The sequence below is a fragment of the Aquarana catesbeiana genome, linkage group LG08 (assembly GCF_042186555.1).
Source record: "Aquarana catesbeiana isolate 2022-GZ linkage group LG08, ASM4218655v1, whole genome shotgun sequence".
Classification (NCBI taxonomy): Eukaryota; Metazoa; Chordata; class Amphibia; order Anura; family Ranidae; genus Aquarana; species Aquarana catesbeiana.
The window spans coordinates 71,307,739-71,323,690 of record NC_133331.1 but is presented as its reverse complement, the minus strand read 5'-3'; the positions used below and the strand labels follow the sequence as shown (position 1 = coordinate 71,323,690).

The 15,952-nt window shown below is 42.9% G+C and overlaps 1 protein-coding gene across 2 annotated transcripts in view; it reads left to right on the top strand.

The window, feature by feature from the left end:
- The window catches only part of LOC141105817 (anionic trypsin-2-like), a 33,698-nt gene extending 20,369 nt beyond the window's left edge, over window positions 1-13,329 (top strand). For both annotated transcript variants that reach the window (XM_073595949.1, XM_073595950.1), the window contains 4 exons: window positions 4,697-4,847; window positions 5,145-5,395; window positions 5,957-6,093; window positions 12,977-13,329. In XM_073595949.1, the coding sequence (XP_073452050.1) occupies window positions 4,697-4,847; window positions 5,145-5,395; window positions 5,957-6,093; window positions 12,977-13,126 (689 nt within the window). In that variant the 3' untranslated portion in view covers window positions 13,127-13,329. The remainder of the gene's footprint in view (window positions 1-4,696; window positions 4,848-5,144; window positions 5,396-5,956; window positions 6,094-12,976) is intronic.
- Window positions 13,330-15,952: the final 2,623 nt, after the last annotated feature.

The following is a 15,952-nucleotide window of genomic DNA, read 5'->3' as shown; positions in this document are numbered from 1 at the left end:
CTAGTATTCTACTCCAAGAAATTCCCAGTTCAGTAATGATCTATGTTTGCCTAGAGACTGATTACTAAAATAATAAAATGTTTGCTGTAAGAATTAGTTAATACTTAGTACAAGCAAATTTGTTTCATACATATACACTTGAAACTTTTTTTTTTGTTTTAAAAGGCGCAGCGCTCAGGAACCTTAAGACATATAATATATATGATTAACATAAACATATATTATGACAATATAGGCCTACATTCTTTGTGCAACATATGTTCATTAGTAAAGTGCTCTCAAAATTTTCTAAATTAGCAAAAAGTGCTAATTATATGCTTCAAAATGGTCCATATAGTCGAAAAAGCTTTTTTGTGCAGTTAATATATATATTTTTTTTTTTATTATTATTTATTTATTTATTACAAGTGCTGTACTTATATCTCAGTTTTCACTGCAAAATATCCAGTTCCTCCATACATGATTTTAATACACTATAAACTTTTCCAGTGCTTGTGATTTTCAGGGCCACTCTACTCATCACCTTGTAAAAAGCATACCAGCCATGTATGTGACCCCTTAAATTAATAAGAAGGTCTTAATGCGCTCTTTTGCAAACCTCCGGCTTCACAGGTTAAGTCCAGCGAGGTGCTTGAGATCTCCTGGGCTTTATATCTGATATTTATATCTGATAGCTTTGTAGTTTATGCGGAAGACCGCTATCGCTGTAGTTCCGGCCGACACTGATCCTTCTGAGCTATGCATCTTGAACAGGAGACAATCCATAGACACCCTGGGATCTAAGAGGAGAGATGCACACAATGCAGCTGTGATGCCCTCTCCCCTACTCCTGCACAATCACAGAAGCCTTGGTATTATGTGACCACATTCACAAGATACAAAGGCTTCTGTTAATGGGCAGCAGAGGGGAGGGGCGGGCATAGCTGCTCTGTGTGCTTCTCTCCTCTCAGATCTTGGAGTGTCTCTCCAGCAGATAAGCACAATAAACCTGTCAAATGTAAATAATAGAGATAAGCCCAGGAGGTGTCATGCAGCTTCTTGGAATTAACTCATAGTGTATCTTCACGCGTTTAAAGCGTCTGAATTCCTGGAATTCAGCTTTAACTACAACCCCAAAGATCATAGGCTCTGCTAAGCAGGGCTACGGGACAGGGACAATAGGATTGTCACTCTGTTCTTCTTGGCTTTTTGAAAGATGGTGAGCTGGTAAGACCTGCCCAGTTTAATTAGCCAATCGGGAGAGAGATCTTGCCTGTAAAAAGGACAATTTTATGCCGCCTTATCCCTGGCAGGGTCAGCAAGCCAAGTTGGTAAAATATCAAGATTTTCTCAAGTTATCCTAATAAGGCAACCTAAAACTGTCCTTATTACAGGTGAGAGCTATCACCTGATTGGCTAATTAACCTGCGCAGGCCTTACCAGCTCACTATCATCCACAAAGCCAAGAAGAACAGAGTGGCAATCCTGTGGTTCCTGTCCTGCCTGGGCCTGGTTAGTGGAGACCATGACCCTTGGAGACTGTACTTAAGCTGTCTAACAAAAGAAGAAAGGGGTAAAGGATGATAAAGCTGGCACTTTTGCAAACACATTGGGGTTGATGTACTAAAATTGGAGAGAGCCAAATCTGGTGCAGCTCTGCATAGAAACCAATCAGCTTCCAGTTTATTTTGTCAAAGCTTAATTGAACAAGCTGAAGTTAGAAGCTGACTAGCTACCATGCACAGCTGCACCAGATTTTGCACTCTCAAGTTTTAGTAAATCAACCCCATTGAGACCTTCTTATTAATTTAAGGGGTCACATACATCTAGTGAGTTAGTTTTTCACAAGGTGAGGAGTGGACTGGCACTGAAAATAACAATCAATGGGAAAGGTAATATATTGAAATTGTGTATGGAAGCACTGGAGATTTTACTCTCAAAATTGAGATTAACTGCACAGAAAAGTTTTTTGGACTATACAAACTATTTTGAAGCACATATTTTGCACTTTGAAATGAACATATGTTGCACAAAGAATTTAGGCCTATTATGTCACTGTATAGCCCTGGCCAAAAGTTTTGAGAATGACACAAATATTCATTTTCACAAAGTCTTCTGCCTCAGTCTTGATGATGGCAATTTGCATATACTCCAGAATGTTATGAAGAGTAATCAGATGAATTGCAACTAATTGCAAAGTCCCTCTTTGCCATGAAAATTAGCTCAATCCCAAAAAAACATTTCCACTGCATTTGTGAAGAAAGCTGCAGGGCGCCCAAGAAAGTCCAGCAAGCGCCAGGACCATCTCCTACAGATGATTTAGCTACAGGATTGGGGCACCACCAGTGCAGAGCTTGCTCTGGAAGAGCAGCAGGCAGGTGTAAGTGCATCTGCACGCACAGTGAGGAGAAGACTTTTGGAGGATGGCCTGGTTTCAAGGGCCACAAAGAAGCCACTTCTCTCCAGGAAAAACATCATGGGCAGACTGATATTATGCAAAAGGTACAGGGATTAGACTGCTGAGGACTGGGGTAAAGTAATTTTCTCTGATGAATCCCCTTTCTGATTATTTGGGGCACCCGCAAAAACCTTGTCCATAGAAGAAAAGGTGAGCACTACTATCAGTCCTGTGTCATGCCAACAGTAAAGCATCCTAAAACCATTCGTGTGTGGGGTTGCGTCTCAGCCAAGGGAGTGGACTTACTAATAATTTTGCCTAAGAACACCGCCATGAATAAAGAATGGTACAAAAACATCCTCTGAGAGCAACTTCTCCCAACCATCCAAGAACAGTTTGGTAAAACAAAAGTAATAACTAAATGGATTGGGGGACAAAACAATTTTGGGTCCATAGCCAGGAAACTCCCCAGACCTTTATCCCATTGAGAACTTGTGGTTAATCCTCAAGAGGTAAGTGAAAAAAAAACAAAACACACAAATTCTGACAAACTCCAGGCATTGATTATGCAAGAATGGGCTGCCATCAGTCAAGCATTGATTGACAGCATGCCAGGGCATGAAAAAAAAGGGTCAACACTGCAAATATTGATGCTTTGCATAAACTTATTGTAATTGTCAATAAAATGCCTTTGACACTTATGAAATGCTTGTAACTATACTTCAGTATACCATAGTAACATCTGACAAGAAGACCTAAAAACATTGAAGCAACAGACTTTGTGAAAATTAATAATTGTGTAATTCTCAAAACATTTGGCCACAGCTGTAGGTTCATGTTGATAATTTATATGCGTAAGGTTTGTTTTAAGGTTTCTGAACTTTGCAAAAAAATGTATTACATCACTATTGTCTGGGTAAGGATTATCGTTTCCAAGTAGATAAAAACACAAAATCCCATGAGCTTGAGAGTGGACAGAGTAACAGCTGACATCATTCACATCTTGACTTTCTTGGATATATCTTGGCTTGCTGCCCTCATAAGACTGGGGAAGTCTAGGGTGCACCAACCTAGTGCATTATCCTTAAAACATAACTTTTTTCAAATAGAGGCAGTAAATATTATACTCACAAAATGGCAAATTCATCAAAAGCTCATCATAAAGAAACAGCAACATTCAGTCCACGATTCATCATATAACATGACAGGATAATTTGATATCCAACAGGTTAGCCTGTTGGAAATTGCAAATAACAATCATGTGATTTGCCCATTTGGAGCAAAGGTTTGCTCAAATCACCCATATACTCTCAGCATATAATCAGCTCTCCTTTGTCGTCTCTCTTCTCCGTTCAGTTCTGGGGACCAAAGTTTATACTCCCAAGTATGGAAGAACATGTGACTAACTTCAATTGACAGTTCTGTCATTTGTCTCCATAACCCTGTCTAAGCTATGACTCCAGTGACTCATAGCTTACCTTGGAATTTCCTTTACTTCGGACAGCAGAACGGAGTGGTAGGGGTGATACAGAGAGATGAGCATTTGCTGCTGGTGAGGACTACATTAAAGTAAATTGGTTGTTTTGTCTTACAAAGGCAAGAACAAGTTCACTTTCAGAAGCTGCTTCTGAGATGCTTTAGAATTAAAATTGATTTGTATAAACATGAGCTCCATATGTGGCAGGAGAAAAAAAATGTTTACATCCATTTCTCTCTGAGCTGATGGAGATCACCATTTTTTATGGCTTTAGACCTAGGACTTTTTCCCTGCTGTTACCGCCCCCGGCCGCCAGTGTGAAAGAGCCCTGTGGAGCACGTCAAATGCTCTGAGCTGCTTCTGCATCCAACTCTCTCTGAGCTGCTGGAGTTCACACTGTTTTATGGCATCAAACTTACGAGCAAGTCAAATGCTTTGAGCTGCCTCTACAGTACATCCATCTCTTTCTCTTTGAGTTACTAAAGTTTTATAGCATCAAACTAAGGAGCAAGTTAAATGCTTTGGGCTGCTTCTGAGTTTCTTTGAGCTGTTTTAAGTTGCTTTTGCAGTGACTGGTGGTGGTGGTAGAATCTTCTTTATATTATTGTCCCATAATCCCCTGTATGCTAGGCCTCAAAGAGAAAGGGTTGGAACTGTATGCCCATGAGACTCGAGTATCACCATTTTGAAGATGATATAAGGCACTGGAAACCATTAAGGAAGGCATTTAGGCCATAGCCAAGAGATGACCAGTGTGGTCATGATATTCCTTTTTAAATACCCAGCCTGGGGATAGGTCAGTGACAAAGCTTTATGTAACTTCATTTTATATTTCTTTCCAGCTGCAACCCCTTTCGATGACGATGATAAGATAGTAGGCGGATACGCCTGCCAAGTGCCATACCAGGTCTCTTTGAATTCCGGGTACCACTTTTGCGGAGGATCCCTGATTAATGAGCAATGGGTTGTATCTGCTGCTCACTGCTACAAGTCGTAAGTATAGTGATTTTTCGGAGAGCCTGAGCTACTGTGCTACTGGCCATCCATTTGAGGCCATATATCTGAAGAGATAGTGAAAGCAAGAACTAACCAAAAAAATGTAAAAGAATGTTGGCACAGCCACAACTGGTCTCGACCTTTTCAGCCTAAAAGACATGTATAAGAGCTGCTAATACATTTTCATCTATGTAAACTTTTTCATATCACTAATGAACTTATAAAATGTGCCCAAAGTTCTTAAGTTCCAAAAAGCCAATAAAATGCTCGTCTGCTTTTTTTCCCCTTGTTCAGACGCATTGAAGTCCGAATTGGAGAATATGACATTAGAGCCACAGATGGAACAGAACAGTTCATTCAGTCGGCAAAGATCATCCGTCATCCAAAGTACAACTCTTACACAATTGACAATGACATCATGTTGATTAAGCTGTCTGAGCCAGCCCAGCTTAATGGAGTAGTTCAGCCCATCCCTCTCGCATCTCAATGTGCACCTGATGGTACCATGTGTCTGGTTTCTGGCTGGGGGAACACCATGAACACCGGTAAGTACTGAAGACTACCCTTCTACCACATACTACCAAAGTACCCCATGCATGTACCACATTGCAAAATCTGAAGTCAAAGAGGAGACAATCCTTCAAGAGTTTACTGTGCTGTAATAAATATGGTAGCTACCATTGCTGGTCTTATGAAAATGCTAGGTGCTTGGCTGTCTTTGGATTGTAAAGTTTCTGACTCACTAAGCCCACAAAAGTATCCAGAAAGTAGAGTCAGAGCTGATCTTTCTTTACAGAACTCATACTATCAACATAACAGCATGGCATCTATCATTTCCAGAAGGTTAGGTCTGCAATGGGTGCCTCATGTTGGGTTTAGGTATGAGTACATGTAGGTAACTATGTCATTGATCACCGATAGGCGAAAGCTTGTGAATTTCCGCCAGCAAATTTCCTAAAACTAGACCTCCCAAGAAACATAGATACTGACTGTGCAAACATAGAGTGATTTTTATTGTCAGCTGACAATAAGTGTGTTTATGCTCTTGAGTCAAATTCTCGCTTATTTGTGCAGAGGATTTAAAGATCATTTTTTTTCTCTTCCAGCATCCGACCCAGATCTTCTGCAGTGTGTTAATGTTCCAGTTGTGCCTGCTGCAGACTGCTTGAAGTCCTATCCAGGGCAAATTACAGATAACATGATCTGCTTGGGCTTCCCAGAGGGCGGAAAAGACTCCTGCCAGGTATCAAGTGTGAACCTGATGTCATTAAAAAAAATTGTATAGAAACAGAAATGGAAAGACAGGAGTAGACTTTTTAAAAATAACTTTGGTGAAATACAATATTGTATTTAAAAAATAAGTAATGTACATTTTACACTCATGTAATCATTGGAGAAACAGACCAAAAACTGCTGGAAGGAGGAGGCCACTGCATATGTTTAACTAAGCCCCACCAATCCTCCCAGACAGCCAATATTAGAATGCAGAATGCATGTCTAGATGGATCCCTGAAGCCTTTGTTGTACTTAGTATTGCTTAGAAAACACACTTTTTATGTTTTAGCTACTCTTATACAGAAATTGTTTGCTTGTAGCACTTTGTGTTTTGATACTCCAACAATTACATTGGTGCAGTGCAGCATGAGAACAATAATTGATGGTTCCTTATGCTTAAGCCAATGGGGCTGATTTAGTAAAGGGATAAAAAATACTCACTCAGAAAGGAAATGCTCCCCTTACTTAGCTAATAAAGTGATATTTTGTGCACTTTAAATATCATCAACAATCATGTGCAGGGGAATTCAAGAATAACTAAAGACAAAACTTCTTTATTAGTTTTGGATAGAGTAGAGAGTGAATAGAATGCTTATCAGTTTTTAATGCTGTCTGTGTTCCTGTTGAGGAAATTCACCCTCTTTATTTATCCTGTTTACCATTACCATTCAAAGTGAAATGAAAAAAAAAAAACATTTTGCCTATATAGTGCTACTTTAAATAAAAAAAAAATAGGATTTTGTCTTGCACATGATCAGATAATTTAATGAACACACCTTGACTTTTTTCACTAAGCTAAATGAACATTATCCACTCCCTTAGTAAATAAGACCCACTGAATCAAATACCAATGTGTTGTTGCCAGATCAGGATCAGGACTTTGTAGTTATTAGTCCTGATCTGCAGTTACAATGCAAACTGCAAACTGCCCTATCATAAACAAAAACACTTCAACAGCTTGACAGCTCTACCGATTGTGTTATTTGTTTAGACAAACTAATTGTTTCCACTGAGCAATTCTGGGCAGATCATCAAAGTTATAAGCCCTAATGATGGAGGCCCTTAGGAATTCTGAAACGCGTTGACCATTCTTACCTTTTGCAAAGAGAAATACAATGTATTTGTACAAAAACTTTTAAGCGAGTCCTCTCTTCCTCTACTGTTGTAAATTAATAAGTGGTTATACTGGTGGTAAGGATCTGTTTAAATTGCAAGGTGCTTTAACCACTTGCCGACCGCCGCACGACGATGTACGTCAACAGAGCGGCACGGGCAGGCAAAAGGGCTTACCTGTACGTCCTTGCCTGCCCGCGGCTGGGGGGTCCGATCGGACCCCCCCCCGGTGCCTGCGGCGGTCGGCAAATCTCCCCCGGCGATCGGTGGTGAGGGGGAGGGCATCCATTCGTGGCCCCCCCCCTCGCGATCGCTCCCAGCTAATGGGATCATTTCCCTGCCTCTGTATTGTACACAGAGGCAGAGGAAATGATGTCATCTCTCCTCGGCTCGGTATTTTCCGTTCCGGACCGAGGAGAGAAGACTGTAATGTGAGTGCACCAACACTACACACACACAGTAGAACATGCCAGGCACACAAAACACCCCGATCGCCCCCCGATCCCCCCCCAATCACCCCCCCCTGTCACAAACTGACACCAAGCAGGTTGTTTTTTTTTTGTTTTTTTTTTTTCTGATTACTGTATTGGTGTCAGTTTGTGACAGTTACAGTGTTAGGGCAGTGAGTGTTAGGCCCCCTTTAGGTCTAGGGTACCCCCCTAACCCCCCCTAATAAAGTTTTAACCCCTTGATCACCCCCCATCACCAGTGTCGCTAAGCGATCATTTTTCTGATCGCTGTATTAGTGTCGCTGGTGACGATAGTTAGGGACGTAAATATTTAGGTTCGCCGTCAGCGTTTTATAGCGACAGGGACCCCCATATACTATCTAATAAATGTTTTAACCCCTTGATTGCCCCCTAGTTAACCCTTTCACCACTGATCACCGTATAACCGTTACGGGTGACGCTGGTTAGTTCGTTTATTTTTTATAGTGTCAGGGCACCCGCCGTTTATTACCGAATAAAGGTTTAGCCCCCTGATCGCCCGACGGTGATATGCGTCGCCCCAGGCAGCGTCAGATTAGCGCCAGTACCGCTAACACCCACGCACGCAGCATACGCCCCCCTTAGTGGTATAGTATCTGATCGGATCAATATCTGATCCGATCAGATCTATACTAGCGTCCCCAGCAGTTTAGGGTTCCCAAAAACGCAGTGTTAGCGGGATCAGCCCAGATACCTGCTAGCACCTGCGTTTTGCCCCTCCGCCCGGCCCAGCCCAGCCCACCCAAGTGCAGTATCGATCGATCACTGTCACTTACAAAACACTAAACGCATAACTGCAGCGTTCGCAGAGTCAGGCCTGATCCCTGTGATCGCTAACAGTTTTTTTGGTAGCGTTTTGGTGAACTGGCAAGCACCAGCCCCAGGCAGCGTCAGGTTAGTGCCAGTAGCGCTAACACCCACGCACGCACCGTACACCTCCCTTAGTGGTATAGTATCTGAACTGATCAATATCTGATCCGATCAGATCTATACTGGCGTCCCCAGCAGTTTAGGGTTCCCAAAAACGCAGTGTTAGTGGGATCAGCCCAGATACCTGGTAGCACCTGCGTTTTGCCCCTCCGCCCGGCCCAGCCCACCCAAGTGCAGTATCGATCGAACACTGTCACTTACAAAACACTAAACGCATAACTGCAGCGTTCGCAGAGTCAGGCCTGATCCCTGCGATCGTTAACAGTTTTTTTGGTAGCGTTTTGGTGAACTGGCAAGCGCCAGCGGCCTAGTACACCCCAGTCGTAGTCAAACCAGCACTGCAGTAACACTTGGTGACGTGGCGAGTCCCATAAGTGCAGTTCAAGCTGGTGAGGTGGCAAGCACAAGTAGTGTCCCACTGCCACCAAAAAGACAAACACAGGCCCGTCGTGCCCATAATGCCCTTCCTGCTGCATTCGCCAATCCTAATTGGGAACCCACCACTTCTGCAGCGCCCGTACTTCCCCCATTCACATCCCCAACCAAATGCAGTCGGCTGCATGAGAGGCATTTTTATGTCCTCCCGAGTACCCCTACCCAACGAACCCCCCCAAAAAAGATGTCGTGTCTGCAGCAAGCGCGGATATAGGCGTGACACCCGCTATTATTGTCCCTCCTGTCAATCCTGGTCTTTGCATTGGTGAATGTTTTGAACGCTACCATTCACTAGTTGAGTATTAGCGTAGGGTACAGCATTGCACAGACTAGGCACACTTTCACAGGGTCTCCCAAGATGCCATCGCATTTTGAGAGACCCGAACCTGGAACCGGTTACAGTTATAAAAGTTACAGTTACAAAAAAAGTGTAAAAAAAAAAAAAACACAAACAAAAATATAAAATAAAAAATAATAGTTGTCGTTTTATTGTTCTCTCTCTATTCTCTCTCTCTCTATTCTCTCTATTGTTCTGCTCTTTTTTACTGTATTCTATTCTGCAATGTTTTATTGTTATTATGTTTTATCATGTTTGCTTTTCAGGTATGCAATTTTTTATACTTTACCGTTTACTGTGCTTTATTGTTAACCATTTTTTTGTCTTCAGGTACGCCATTCACGACTTTGAGTGGTTATACCAGAATGATGCTTGCAGGTTTAGGTATCATCTTGGTATCATTCTTTTCAGCCAGCGGTCGGCTTTCATGTAAAAGCAATCCTAGCGGCTAATTAGCCTCTAGACTGCTTTTACAAGCAGTGGGAGAGAATGCCCCCCCCCACCGTCTTCCGTGTTTTTCTCTGGCTCTCCTGTCTCAACAGGGAACCTGAGAATGCAGCCGGTGATTCAGCCAGCTGACCATAGAGCTGATCAGAGACCAGAGTGGCTCCAAACATCTCTATGGCCTAAGAAACCGGAAGCTACGAGCATTTTATGACTTAGATTTCGCCGGATGTAAATAGCGCCATTGGGAAATTGGGGAAGCATTTTATCACACCGATCTTGGTGTGGTCAGATGCTTTGAGGGCAGAGGAGAAATCTAGGGTCTAATAGACCCCAATTTTTTCAAAAAAGAGTACCTGTCACTACCTATTGCTATCATAGGGGATATTTACATTCCCTGAGATAACAATAAAAATGATTAAAAAAAAAAAAACAGTTTTAAAATAAGATAAAAAAGCAAAAAAATAATAAAGAAAAAAAAAAAAAAAAAAAAGCACCCCTGTCCCCCCTGCTCTCGCGCTAAGGCGAACGCAAGTGTCGATCTGGCGTCAAATGTAAACAGCAATTGCACCATGCATGTGAGGTATCACCGCGACGGTCAGATCGAGGGCAGTAATTTTAGCAGTAGACCTCCTCTGTAAATCTAAAGTGGTAACCTGTAAAGGCTTTTAAAGGCTTTTAAAAATGTATGTATTTTGTTGCCACTGCACGTTTGTGCGCAATTGTAAAGCATGTCATGTTTGGTATCCATGTACTCAGCCTAAGATCATCTTTTTTATTTCATCAAACATTTGGGCAATATAGTGTGTTTTAGTGCATTAAAATGTAAAAAAGTGTGTTTTTTTCCCAAAAAATGCGTTTGAAAATCGCTGCGCAAATACTGTGTGAAAAAAAAAAAAAATGAAACACCCACCATTTTAATCTGTAGGGCATTTGCCTTAAAAAAATATATAATGTGTGGGGGTTCAAAGTAATTTTCTTGCAAAAAAAAAATAATTTTTTCATGTAATCAAAAAGTGTCAGAAAGGGCTTTGTCTTCAAGTGGTTAGAAGAGTGGGTGATGTGTGACATAAGCTTCTAAATGTTGTGCATAAAATGCCAGGACAGTTCAAACCCCCCCAAATGACTCCATTTTGGAAAGTAGACACCCCAAGCTATTTGCTGAGAGGCATGTCGAGTCCATGGAATATTTTATATTGTGACACAAGTTGCGGGAAAGAGGCAAATTTTTTTTTTTTTTTTTTGCACAAAGTTGTCACTAAATGATATATTGCTCAAACATGCCATGGGAATATGTGAAATTACACCCCAAAATACATTCTGTTGCTTCTCCTGAGTACGGGGATACCACATGTGTGAGACTTTTTGGGAGCCTAGCCGCGTATGGGACCCCGAAAACCAAGCACCGCCTTCAGGCTTTCTAAGGGCGTGAATTTTTGATTTCACTCTTCACTGCCTATCACAGTCTCGGAGGCCATGGAATGCCCAGGTGGCACAAACCCCCCCCAAATGACCCCATTTTGGAAAGTAGACACCCAAAGCTATTTGCTGAGTGGTATAGTGAGTATTTTGCAGACCTCACTTTTTGTCACAAAGTTTTGAAAATTAAAAAAAGAAAAAAAAAATTTTTTTTTTTGTCTTTCTTCATTTTCAAAAACAAATGAGAGCTGCAAAATACTCACTATACCACTCAGCAAATAGCTTTGGGTGTCTACTTTCCAAAATGGGGTCATTTTGGAAAGTAGACACCTGGGCATTCCATGCCACCTGGGCATTCCATGGCCTCCGAGACTGTGATAGGCAGTGAAGAGTGAAATCAAAAATGTACACCCTTAGAAATCCTGAAGGCGGTGATTGGTTTTCGGGGTCCCGTACGCGGCTAGGCTCCTAAAAAGTCCCACACATGTGGTATCCCCGTACTCAAGAGAAGCAGCAGAATGTATTTTGGGGTGCAATTCCACATATGCCCATGACCTGTGTGAGCAATATATCATTTAGTGACAACTTTGTGCAAAAAAAAATAAAAAAAATAAATAAATTGTCACTTTCCCGCAACTTGTGTCAAAATATAAAATATTCCATGGACTCAACATGCCTCTCAGCAAATAGCTTGGGGTGTCTACTTTCCAAAATGGGGTCATTTGGGGGGGGGTTTGTGCCATCTGGGCATTTTATGGCCTTCAAAACTGTGATAGGTAGTGAGGAGTAAAATCAAAAATGTACGCCCTTAGAAATCCTGAAGGCAGTGATTGGTTTTCGGGGCCCCGTACGCGGCTAGGCTCCCAAAAAGTCCCACACATGTGGTATCCCCATACTCAGGAGAAGCAGCTAAATGTATTTTGGGGTGCAATTCCACATATGCCCATGGCCTGTGTGAGCAATATATCATTTAGTGACTTTTTGTAATTTTTTTTTTTTTTTTTTGTCATTATTCAATCACTTGGGACAAAAAAAAATTAATATTCAATGGGCTCAACATGCCTCTCAGCAATTTCCTTGGGGTGTCTACTTTCCAAAATGGGGTCATTTGTGGGGGTTTTGTACTGCCCTGCCATTTTAGCACCTCAAGAAACGACATAGGCAGTCATAAATTAAAGGCTGTGTAAATTCCAGAAAATGTACCCTAGTTTGTAGGCACTATAACTTTTGCGCAAACCAATAAATATACACTTATTGACATTTTTTTTACCAAAGACATGTGGCCAAATACATTTTGGCCTAAATGTATGACTAAAATTGAGTTTATTGGATTTTTTTTAGAACAAAAAGTAGAAAATATCATTTTTTTTCAAAATTTTCGGTCTTTTTCCGTGTATAGCGCAAAAAATAAAAACGGCAGAGGTGATCAAATACCATCAAAAGAAAGCTCTATTTGTGGGAAGAAAAGGACGCAAATTTCGTTTGGGTACAGCATTGCATGACCGCGCAATTAGCAGGTAAAGCGACGCAGTGCCAAATTGGAAAAAGTGCTCTGGTCAGGAAGGGGGTAAATCCTTCCGGGGCTGAAGTGGTTAAAAGTGCAGAAAAACACTTTATATGGCTACAATTGGTATTTTAGTGGATGCACACCAATGTCTTTTTCATCCTCTTTTTGTTTGATCCAGGGTGACTCCGGTGGACCAGTGGCTGTCAATGGAGAGCTCCAAGGTGTTGTGTCTTGGGGAAGAGGCTGCGCTCTGCCCAATTATCCTGGAGTTTACACCAAAGTCTGTAATTACATCTCCTGGATTGAGGATACCGTCGCCAACAACTAATTTCTGATGTCATCATACTTTCCATTATTTCCACCTTCAAAATCTGAACACCGCGAAACCCCTGTCCGTCCACAGCTGTGCCCAGCATTGTCCTAGGCTGCAACAAGGTTTATTCTTCCACCTTCTTTGAGAGCTATAAATTGAGACCTTTCCACACAATATCATGGTTGTTGTATATGATGTCATCACATGATGGGCTGTGCAATGGGAACATATGAAATAAAATTTTCATTTAACACTAAAACTTGTGTCTTTTTTTAATTTGAAGTATTATTGGCAATACTCAGCTATGGTCTTGCCTCAACTACAGTCCTTCGCACTATTTGCACACATCATATTACTATATTATGGCAGGGTAGGGGGTCAATACGAGACAAATGATGAGCTTCAAAAAGGGCCTGTTACTTCCTGCTAAAACTTAAACAATCTGGACAGAAATCTAAAGTTAGCTCCAGTATGGTCTCTTTTTTTTTTCTTTTATTTATTGAAGCCCAAACTCAGCCCCCATTTTATTTTTTTTGGAATAGAGTAGGGAGTTAGAGCCCCAGGTTTGTTTGTGTCTTCATGGGAAGGTTTCCAATGACTTACTGTCAGAATAGGAAATTATGAGAATGCTTTCCAATGGACACAAAGACATTAACGGGAGGGGAAGATGGAAATCTTGTGTTTCTGCTAAGCAGGAACATGGATCTCTGTCTTCCCCCAGTCAAAGCACCTTTCCCACACAGATAGCAAGCACTCCCTAGGAACACATTTAACCCTTTGATCGCCCCTGATTAAACTCTTCCCTGCCAGTGTCATTAGTACAGTGACAGTGCATTTTTTTAGCACTGATCACAGTATTAGTGTCACTGGTCCCCAAAAAGTGTCACTTAGTGTTAGATTTGTCCACCAATGTCACCTTACTGATAAAAATCGCTGCCATTGCTATTAAAATACATTAAAAAATCCAATAAATATATCCCATAGTTTGTAGACACTATAACTTTTGCGCAAACCAATGAATATATGCTTATTGGGATTTTTTTTTACAAAAAACATGTAGATCAGAGGGGTGTTGATGCTTCAATCATCCTGACACCATATTTGATATGGTGTCAGGATGATTGAAGTGCATTATTCTATGATTACATTGTAATTTATAGTATAATGGGAAAAGTTCAACTCACCATAATGCTCACTTTGGCCTGCCAACAGATCCAGCTTGTCATTGTTAGTCTGCCACCAGATACAGAGTGTGACTAGCCTGCCACAGCCACCAGATGCAGTGTATCGCTAGCCTGCCACAGCCACCAGATGCAGCGTGTCACTAGCCTGTCACGGCCACAAGATGCAGCATGTCACTAGCCTTCCACAGCAACCAGATACAGAGTGTCACTAGCCAGCTACAGCCACCAGATGCATAGTGTCACTAGCCTTCCACAGCCACCAGATGCAGCGTGTCACTAGTCTGCCATGGCCACCAGATGCAGCGCATTACTAGCCTTGCACAGCCACCAGATGCAGGGTGGAACTTGCCTTCAACAATCTTTAGATTCAGAGTGCCACTGGCCTGCCACAGCCACCAGATGCAGAGTGTCACTAGCCTGCCTAGCCACCAAATGCAGCATGTCACTAGCCTGACACAGCCACCAGATGCAGCATTTCACTAGCCTGCCACAGCCACCCGATACAGAGTGTCACAAGCCTGCCATGGCCACCAGATGCAGCGCGTCACTAGCCTTCCACAGCCACCAGATGCAGTGTCACTAGCCAGCCACAGCCATCAGATGCAGCGTGTCACTTATCACTGTAGTCTGCCACCAGATGCATCGTGTCACTTATCACTGTAGTCTGCCATCAAATGCATCATATCACTTATCACTGCAGCCTGCCACCAGATGCAGCCTGTCACTAGCTTTCCACAGCCACCAGATGCAGCCTGTCACTAGCCTTCCACAGCCACCAGATGCAGCCTGTCACCGGCCTTCCACAGCCATCAGATGAAGAGTGTCGCTAGCACTAGCCTGCCACGGCCACCAGATGCAGCGCATCACTAGCCTACCACAGCCACCAGATGCAGTGTCACTAGCCTGCCACAGCCACCAGATACAGAGTGTCACTAGCCAGCCACAGCCACCAGATGCAGCGTGTCACTAGCCTGCCATGGCCACCAGATGCAGCGTATCACCAGCCTGCCATGGCCACCAGATGCAGCGTGTTACTAGCCTTCCACAGCCACCAGATGCAGGGTGGCACTAGCCTTCCGCAGTATTCAGATTCAGTGTCACTAGCCTTCCACAGCCACCAGATGCAGCATGTTACTAGCCTGCCACAGCCACCAGATACAGAGTGTCAATGGCCTGCCACAGCCACCAGATGCATAGTGTCACTAGCCTTCCACAGCCACCAGATGCAGCGTGTCACTAGCCTGCCATGGCCACCAGATGCAGCGTATCACCAGCCTTCCATGGCCACCAGATGCAGCGTGTTACTAGCCTTCCACAGCCACCAGATGCAGGGTGGCACTAGCCTTCCGCAGTATTCAGATTCAGTGTCACTAGCCTGCCACGGCCACCAGATGCAGCATGTTACTAGCCTGCCACAGCCACCAGATACAGAGTGTCAATGGCCTGCCACAGCCACCAGATGCAGAGTGTCACTAGCCTGCCACAGCCACCAGATACAGAGTGTCATTAGCCTGCCACAGCCACCAGATGCAGAGTGTCACTAGCCTGCCACAGCCACCAGATACAGAGTGTCACGAGCCTGCCACAGCCACCAGATGCAGCGTGTCACTAGCCTGCCACCAGATACAGAGTGTCACTAGCCTTTTACAGTCATCAG